Source organism: Sinocyclocheilus anshuiensis, unplaced genomic scaffold (assembly GCF_001515605.1).
Source record: "Sinocyclocheilus anshuiensis isolate Anshui unplaced genomic scaffold, SAMN03320099.WGS_v1.1 scaffold1002, whole genome shotgun sequence".
Taxonomy (NCBI): Eukaryota; Metazoa; Chordata; class Actinopteri; order Cypriniformes; family Cyprinidae; genus Sinocyclocheilus; species Sinocyclocheilus anshuiensis.
Genome location: NW_015536514.1, coordinates 162,533 through 172,695, shown reverse-complemented (window position 1 = coordinate 172,695; position 10,163 = coordinate 162,533). Strand labels below are relative to the sequence as shown.

The following is a 10,163-nucleotide window of genomic DNA, read 5'->3' as shown; positions in this document are numbered from 1 at the left end:
AAAAATATACATACTGTAAACAAATAGACAACCGTTTGGATTTGCATACGGATTTGTCAGCTTTTGGTTACCAGACCTGATCACTAAACATTACCCAAGAAACAAAGCACAGTCCTGTGCACTCTTCTGTCCTTTACAGCCTGCATCCCAGCTCTTATTAGCAGGTATTAGGTCACAAATTGCAACCTCCAGGCTGATTAGTGTAATTGTGTTTAAAGCTCAAGCTCAATTCCTTCCCAGATTTCTCTATCCTCTGCTTTCTAATCCTGTAAACTCCCCAGCGAAAATTGACGTGTCAACATGAATGTGAAGAGCATTTCGATGTAACCTGGAGGCGAATCATATGGTGTACAAATGAGAAGAGCAACGGCAATGCTTTGTGCGACGTCTCAAACTCATTTTCTGTAAAAGTGTCCTATTTCTGATCAAATGAGAGCAACTTGTGTTTCAAGTGAGGCATAACAGACAGTCATTTACTCACTGCCCCAAGGCTGTCAACAGCAAGTAATTGTTTGCGATGAATTTTGAGTCAGATTTTCTAAGAAAAAACACTTTCTGCATGACATGTGAAAGAATGAGTCACCGAAAAACAGTCACGATTGCTGCAATACTGCTCTGCGCAAAATGTCAGCTCTGTGACCTTCCCGCCTGCTCGAACACGGTCAGAAGAGCACAGCCTCGCAGCACTGCAGGAGAAACGCATGAAAGAAACAAAAGAGCTCTCGCTGAGCCACATACTTACACCATACATTCACACTTAGCGTAGAAAGGAAAGCGTCAACACCACTGCTGGAGGATGTTACTTGTAAAAGTAGCATGCTAAAATACTGCATTACTTATTACATAACATAAACATAAACATACAGAACATATACAAAACATACAGTAACTGATACTAAATTAGATATTTGATTGAAAAAAAAATATACGAGTATGTAATATGCAGTGCTTATTTGATCAAAATAACTACACAAGTCAAACGTCACTTTACTCGTTGAGAACAGCAATTCGATAACGCAACTTGTAACATATAACAGCCCAAAACACTGCTCACCACTATCAGAAAACCATGACATAAATCCAGAAGAGCAACCGTCTGTGCAGCATTCATGGCACTGGACATCTAGCAGACTTCACTGTCCTAAAACAACATAACACTTCCTGCAGCTGCCAAAAGCCAAGGTTCCAGATGTCCGAAGGTTAGGTGAGACGTGTGAAAACAGACTCGGGCCTGTCCTGAGAGGGAAAGCGAGAGTCAAACAGTTCTGGTTAAGGCCTGGGCCACCCTCCTTCTCCATAACTCTGCTGCAGGAATGCCCCGATAATGAAGACAGTGATGCTGAAGCAGGGGGCACAGGACCCATGCCAGCCCACAGACACTGGAGCTCTTCTTAACACACAGCAGATGTCAGAGAGAATGTCTTTACCTAAACCTCCTAAAACCTAATGGACGTTTTTCCTCAAAAGCAGAAAACTTTCCAGAATGTTTCGAGAGAGAGAGAGAGAGAGAGAGACACCGATAGCACTCTCTAATGCCATCAAGTACATCTAAGCAATGTTACCTGGACCTTACGTGCATCTAAAAAAAATTTGTCAACAACTTGTTCTGGTCATGTTCATAAAACAAAACAAAACAAAACAAAACAAAACAAAACAAAACAAAACAAAAAGCACTATTTATTCATTTCTTTCCATAACAATTCGGTATATTTCCCTTCTGAATTTTAATGGAACATGAAAAAAATTTTTTTTTTAAAATGCAATTAAATAATGAATTTGTAAAAGTTTTTAAGTAAATTAATAAAGTACATTCATAAGTAGAGCCCGACCGATATATCGTTTTGCCGATTTTATCGGCCGATATGAGCCTGTCGCAGATATATCGGTATCGGCGAATATGCCGCAGATATGCCGCCGATGTGAAACACTGCTCCACATTTTGTAGCCATTGAATGTCACAATCTTTTATAGTTGTGTGTGAGTGTGAAAAAACGGCTTCTGCATCTACAGAAGGAAAAAATGGTTTCCACGAACGTCAATGGAAGCAAAGGTCACAGAGTTTATTCCATGTTTTTTGGAACCAGTTCTGAGTAAGTAAACCTGAACGGGTGTAAGCAACCCTAGTGAAAGTGAAAAGACAGGGAGGGACGCATTGAGAGGAAGAGGCTTAGTTTTACCCGTCTTGCGGAGCGGGAAGTCATCTTTGGGGTCGTACATTCCCAGCACCGGGTGGTTGTAAGTGGAAATCCCTGTCTGAGGTGGTGAGCTCTGGTCCAGGGAGCTGTGCTGGGTTTTCCTGTGGAACAAATCACAAACACACACACAGGTACTCAAATATGTGCATTTCTAGACATTTCCACACACAGCTGCTCACCATTCCCAGCAGCGTGAATATATTAGTCGCTTTCTGCCAACTAATGGGAATGCAAACTCAGATCACCCATAATGCCTCAGTGCAGTCAAGCATGTTTATTCTGTTTACAAATAAACATGCTTGAGTATGACACACTTTCAGACTCAAAAATATCAGCTCCAGCCCATCAAAGCTCTGCAAAAATAAAGGGATTTGCTCCTTCTAAACGGGAAAGACAACTGCAGCGGGGCATCTGAGGTCAGCTGGCCTCCCCACAGACCCAAGAATTTAATCTGGCTCACCGTCCGCCCATCTCACACAGGCCAGGAGCTCCAGATCTGTTTTAATAGCACACGCAAGCTACAGAAATGACTCACTCTCAGTCAACCCTAGTGCAAATGCTGTAATCAGTATGTCGGAAATAAGGAAGCAATTGGATGAAACATACACTGCTATTCAAAGGATTGAGGTCAGTCATTTTTTATTTTTATTTTTTAAAGAAATGTATTTTATTCAGCACGAAAGCATTAAATTGAACAAGAGTGACAAGTCAAGTTTTTACATTGTTACAAAACAAAAGTGTATTCATTTTTTATTTTTATTTTTTAAAGAAATGTATTTTATTCAGCATGAAAGCATTAAATTGAACAAGAGTGACAAGTCAAGTTTTTACATTGTTACAAAACAAAAGTGTATTTTTTTTAAATTAAATTGAAATTAAAGATATAAAGAACTCAAAAAATATAAAATTCAAAAGCTAATTCAAAGAAAGATAAATAAATAAAGTAGATAAATAATAAATAATTTAGCAGAAAAATAAATTTATAAAATAAAATAAATAATTTTAAGACATTACTTGATTATCAGAAACGTTGGTAGTTGCAGCTCTAGATAAAGCCATTAAATTTACATGCGTAACAAGAATGTGAATATATCTTATAATTAGATTTAATTTAAAGAACTATTAAACAAATACATTTTACAAATAACTATACTATTAAGTAAACAAGTAAATTAAGTAAACAAATAAAAAAATAATATACATTAAATAACATATATTATTTAATAAACAAAAATATTTATGAATTCAATAAATTCAGCTTTGTCATCACAGGAATAAATGTCATTTTATGCATTTAAATATAAATCAGAGATACTACTACTGCTACTAATGATTTTATTGTATTTTAGATCAAATAAATGCAGCCTTGGTGAGTATTAAATAATAATAAAAAAATCTTAATTCTTAAAAAATCTTATTGGCCCTAAACTTTTGAATAGTAGTTTATGTTCATAAGTATGTAAATGCAAAAGCCTGGAACATTTCTTTCAAAAGGAATGTTCTCTTTCCATTTTCCGAGCCTCACAGATGAGGAGTGTGAAAGGTGGGTTTGATGGATTGTGAGTTTTTCACACAAACACACTCCTATTCACATCCACACCCTCACACACTGACACACGCCTCCTCTTCACCGCTATCTTTCACACATGACAAGCTCCCCAATCAAAATTTGCTCAAATATTTCAAGAACCCAGAGGTGACAGCTACATCTTTTGTGTGGTGAAGGGAGAAACAAAGCTGTCAATCAATCAAAGTAGAAACTTACATAACATGGTTTTACTTTGGCTTACAGCTGCAAGCGAACCACTATACTACACTCTGAAGTTTGGCATCAGCCTTGTGTAGCATGTGGATCTTTAGCTTCGTTTTGATCTGCTTTTAAGATCTGTCTTAGGTAATCTGATCACAGCGCTAAATACAGGTGTAAACAGGTCCGAACCACTTCAGTATTCGGTCACTCAAACCACATTCAGAGCTAGTTAAAACACTTGTGACGACACTATATTCATAGTGTAAATGTTAATCTGTCCTGATGCATCTCAGATAGCAGTGAACAACAACTACTCACTTGCCAATCAATCACTGTGCTCATCATTTGGAGAAAATAAAATAAAAAATTATACAAAATTAAAGCCCACCAAAATAAATAAATAAATAAATCGTGCAGCTGACAAATATGCAAAAACAAATCAAACAAAGAAACAGCAAATCAATCTCTTTCTTACAGGGAAAATAAAATCAAAACAAAGAAACCGCAAATTAATCTCTTTCTTACAGGGGAAAAAAAATCAGATTTTTTTTGTAATAGGTGCAGCTGACCTGCACTGTTTGTCATAAATATGCACAAAAAACACAGCAAATTAATCTCTTTCTTACAGGGAAAATAAAATAAAATAAATAATAAATAAATAAAAATAAAATACAATAAAATAATTTCTCTAATTTCCACTTGGCTTTTTATTAATTTAAAATGTTTTTTTCTTCTTATTCTTATTTCTTTTTAAATCAGTTTTTCACAAGTGAGGCACTTGACTTGTGTAAACCTGTTTAGTATTTTTTTATATTATTATACTGTGTGTATATATATATATATATATATATATACACACACACACGCACAGAGAAATATATCATATATTTATTTACTTCACAAAACCAGAAAGCTGCATGTTAATGTTAATTGTAAACTGCATGCAATTTTGTCTTAAATGACTGCTTTGTCAAAACCAGATGTAAACAGGACCTGTAAGATGTCTGAAACATCAGCACCGATCAGGTTGCGATACTCACCCGTACCAGTAGCGCGGGTCGTTGGGCAGGCAGTGGTTGAGGCTCCTCTGGGCCAGCGCTTTCTTCTTGTTGAGGACGAACTCCTGCAACCTCATCTTCACCTCAGTGCTCGCCACAGCGCCTGTCGATCACAGCCCACAGTTCAGGAAGATCACAAACAGTGAAATAAATAAATATATGTTATATTTCTCTGTGTGTGTGTGTGTGTATATATATATATATATATATATATATATATACACACACACACGCACAGAGAAATATATCATATATTTATTTACTTCACAAAACCAGAAAGCTGCATGTTAATGTTAATTGTAAACTGCATGCAATTTTGTCTTAAATGACTGCTTTGTCAAAACCAGATGTAAACAGGACCTGTAAGATGTCTGAAACATCAGCACCGATCAGGTTGCGATACTCACCCGTACCAGTAGCGCGGGTCGTTGGGCAGGCAGTGGTTGAGGCTCCTCTGGGCCAGCGCTTTCTTCTTGTTGAGGACGAACTCCTGCAACCTCATCTTCACCTCAGTGCTCGCCACAGCGCCTGTCGATCACAGCCCACAGTTCAGGAAGATCACAAACAGTCAAGCAGCGGGACATTAATGGCATTTTCTCAGCCTCTAGCCGCGCTATAACGCTAGATCTCTCTAAAAGCCTCGGGAAGGGGTTTTATGCATTTGTGACTGTCAATTTCTTCGCCATTTCTAAACCCTGTAATTTGCAGTGCTGTAATTTCGTCTTCTAAATGCTCTTAAAAAAACTCTTAATAGTCTGAGACTGAGAAGATCGAACAGTGCCCAATTGATCACGACCACAAAGGCTGACACTTGTTTTCTGGTGTCGATAAACCGCTCTTCCACTGCAGCCAGACTCGGTTCAGATATCTCTTCACATCTGAGGAACGACCCCTTTATCCGGTCTTAAATAGAGTGCAAACTCTCTATTCCAATTCCCTTGAGACCGCCACGGTTAAACAAAGACGTCTTTTTTCTCACTATTATTCCCTCTCTCAAAGAAACGCATCAGATGGATGAATTCTCACAGCTTTTCCTTCAATTACCACCTTTCCCATCGTCTGTAAACATGTCCCCAGAGGCCGTCGCTGGTGTACGCACACATCTGCGCCGCCAGACAACACGCACTCCTCGCAAACAACAGGTGACCGCCGTGTCAACGACAACAGTGACAGATAAAAATAGACCGGCTGTACTGTACTGATAATCTTATAAGATATCAGACCATTGGTTTTGCCAAAAACTACCACAGACTTAACAGGCCACGCACACTAGCTATGTTTCCCATTCTCCTATTTTTATGCACATTTTGAGATATCGCATTAAAAAAAACAATCAACGTAAACACTAGGGCTGGGTTTTGACACAAATTTCACGATTCGATTCGATTCTCATTATGTTATATGGTGCATATATTTAGCAAAATGCCCCTCCCTACAGTTTATTTTTCTATCTCACTAATGAGTTTATGGTCACCAAATATGTTTTTCTGAGGTAAATGTAACATTACGTGACATTGTTTACAAGACGTTATGTTGACTTCTTTGCGCGAAGGAAACACTGATTGAGCGATTACATGAGACAGGATATGGATTGTAAAGTTGTACTCTTTCTTTTAACTTACCTTCGGATGTTTAGTCATGTTTATTTTGTGCTGAAACTGGCATTAATGTGGAGGAGATGATCAGTTCACGTGTGCCTCGCGCTGTTGAACTGAGGCTCTACAGCGATCTGTCACTCCACATTAAACAGCGCCAAAACGGCATTTATTGTTCGAATATTGCAATGCAATGGACAGAATTTGAAATCTGAGACTTTGTTTCATATTAAAAGTACCAAAGCACAATGCTTATTGCGATATATTGGATGGGAAGTGCCCTTCAATGTTCCGTCCATTAACTGAAAACAGGCTAGACTAATCGATTCTTGGGATTTAAGAATCGATATCGTTCCGTAAAAATGAGAATCGATTAATATCGAGATATCGATATTTTTTACCCAGCCCTAGTAAACACCAAGATGCAAATAAATACTTTAAATGTGCATGAAAAAAAACTCGGTTAACTTTTTTATCCAACAGGAAAACGTGCATAAACCAGAATGGAAATGCATTTACCAAATAAATTATTTGATGTGCATCAAAAAAGTAATGTGACTTTGCGCGATAGGATGGCATAACCGGACTAACGTTGCACAGCAAGATAATATGACTGCATTTACTGCATTTCGTGTGTGCACTCTGACGTACAACTAATTTATTATACTGTATATGAAAAAGACCCACAGTGACTTCTCATACTGCAGCAAATTACCTTTTTCGTAGTGATATTTGATGGCAGTTTATCAGAAAGTTACGATTTTGTTCTCTTCGTCTTGCTGGATGGAAACTTTTTTGGTGCTTTTTTCATAAAAAAGATTTATGCGATATTGCAATTTTGTACACAAGTTAAATTCGCAACTTCGGCTGAAAACATGGCTACTGTTTCAGGAGTGAAAACTGCATATAAATATGGGAATGAATGCCCTTAATTTGTTTGTTTGTTTGTTCATGTTTGGAAGGCTACTTTGCAGAACACGTTCTTGAAAGGGTTGCCATGTCCACTTATTATAAGCAACACAAATTAAGCATCTTTTTGCTTCTTGTTTGCGCTTAGATCATAAAGCGATCCAGTTTCTGGAGTTAATAAATTAAAGCAGTAGCTTATTTTCAATATAATGCATTTAGATTTAAGTTTATTATGGGCTTGTTCTTTGTTGTTGTTTTTTTCTGAATTTATCAGGAGTCAATACGGTTGTAGAATGCGGTTGTCACTCCTGTAAATTACTGAACTGTGCGTGTACAGAACAGGATTGAACACTAAAAGGCGAACTGACAAACAAATTTACATGCAATGTATATGTAGTCATAGTGAAGAAACAGAAACCACATAGTTACTCTAATAATGAGTTTTGCATGAGCAAACACCCTTAAAATTTAGTTTTTTTTATTGAAAATTATTTTAGAAGGAAAACAGGTGGTTAGAAAGAAGTGATGCAGGTCAGACTCAAACTTATATCATCTACATGAGTGGTGCGATATGTGGTCTAACATGGTGTGACTGCTGACTACTGACTGAAAACTGACTACTTCAGGCAAGTTTTTAATTTTGGTTATGAAAAGCAATTATAATGCTGAGGCACACATCCATGCCACAGTGCTGATTAGCCTAATAAATCAAAGACCTTTATGTGTAGCAGTCAGGTAATTAGTTTTTCACTCACTCTCTTGGCCACGTTCTTTGTTTTTGAGTAACTGGAGCTTCTGTTCCCGCTGCTGTTTCTCCAGCTCCTGTTCCTGACGATGGCGCTCCAACTTCCGCTGGTGTTCCAGGAGCTCCTGCTGATGTTTCACGGCCAGGAGGTCCTGCTGATGCTGAAGGGGAGGAAAAAGAACACGCACATAAACATTATTCAAGTGAATAATGTGGACAATGTATACAGTGGACCTTGATTTCAATTGTCTTAAAGTCCTCATAAATTCATCAAAATAAGTTTTTTATTTACTCCTTTTTTTTAAACACAACATTATTCTGTTTTTATTGTGCAAGATTCTTCGGTGCATGTTATTTCAAATATATACATAAAACATAAATACAAATTCAGCTTTTTAAATTGTAATGACATTTCACAATAGTACTGATTTTACTTTATTTTTAATCAAATAAATAAAAGCCCTGGTGAGCATAAGAGACTCCTTTTTCTTTACATTTATATTATTATTATTTAATTTATTATTATTATAATTTTTTTATTTTTTTTTACAGTTTTACCAATCGGATTATGGTAGTAAAAAGATGAAAACAGCATTTCACATTGACTCTACATTGACACGACTACACCAAAGTCGTACCACCAATAACTAGATGCAATTGTTGGAAATACCGACATCATACAAGAAAGCAGTTCCTGAATGTGTTTATCGATGTCTTGTTGTGTAGCATAAAAGCAACATTCCACTTTTTTTCCAAATGAAACTAACATAAGCAATTACCTCAACAGCTCCCTGACTAAAATGAGTGTTTAAAGACGCTGGTAATCTCTCTCACACTGTGCTCTGTAAATGCAGCCATTGCGTCTAACATTTCCCTTTAACTGCATTTCCACTTCTGCAGTTATTCTGCTCAGCAGCAGTCACATCCATTACTGGCTTGTGATGATGGGTAATATCAGAGACGCATACAGCTGATGCTTGGATGCTGAGTGGATATCGGTGATTCTGGTCAGTTAAATCACATTAACACTGGCACAGGGTCTAATAAAGCTCATGGCTAGTCTGTAAGCAAGCAGTTACTTAAGAAGATGCTTTTATCCAGCCTCGATACTACTCTTTTTGGTTATATAAGTCTTTCCTCTCACTTTCTGCAGATCCTGGGAGATCACCGGCGATGAGTCATGGGCGTCTGTCACTTGGCAGAGCGGGGCTGGAGGATGTGATGACGCTGGAGTGGAGAGCACGTCTATCGAACCGCAAAGACTCTTCCTCATCAGACAAAGCTCTGACATATCTAACTGGAGCTTTTTAAACCATGCCATCTACCTCACCTCATCAATATGCATGGGTCTAACCACCATTTCACATCACATCTGGGCCATCTAAGACCAGAAATAAGCGATGACACGAACCAATCTCAAGGATGACATGCTTCCCCCCCCCCAAAAAAAAATTATATTAATTAACATTAATAATCACTATTACAGTATAATTTTTTTTTTTTTTTTTTTTTAGTATTTATCGGCTATTATGCACCTGAGCAGCATTAAACAGTCTGTACAAATAAACATACAAGCCATGTCAGATTCAGCTTCTTTTCCACTTTTGCAGTGTAAAGATGCCTTTTGTTGATGTTGAAAAAAATCTGATTGGTAAAATAAAATAAAATAAAAATGGAAAAGTGGTGTTTGGTCAATGCATTGCGACAATCAGTGTAAAGTACTTTTTATGTGATGTATTGCTAATACATAAATTGAAAAGTAAATTTTATGAATTATATATTAAAAATCATTAAATTAAATGTTATTTAAATAGATTTTATTTCATATATAAAATAAACTATTTATAAAAAATCTACTGGTATATAATATTCATTACAATAATGACCATTTAAATGCATTAAAAGTTGAAT

The 10,163-nt window shown here is 36.9% G+C and overlaps 1 protein-coding gene across 6 annotated transcripts in view; it reads right to left on the bottom strand.

The window, feature by feature from the left end:
• Positions 1-10,163, bottom strand: part of hdac4 (histone deacetylase 4) — a 260,575-nt gene that overhangs the window by 94,220 nt on the left and 156,192 nt on the right. For 4 of the 6 annotated variants that reach the window (XM_016491248.1, XM_016491241.1, XM_016491256.1 and 1 more), the window contains 3 exons: positions 8,263-8,413; positions 5,411-5,531; positions 2,178-2,296 (listed from right to left, as the gene is read on the bottom strand). In XM_016491248.1, the coding sequence (XP_016346734.1) occupies positions 2,178-2,296; positions 5,411-5,531; positions 8,263-8,413 (391 nt within the window). Of the gene's footprint in view, positions 1-2,177; positions 2,297-4,985; positions 5,101-5,410; positions 5,532-8,262; positions 8,414-10,163 lie in introns of those variants that run through there. The other 2 variants (XM_016491273.1, XM_016491282.1) reach the window with 2 other exon arrangements.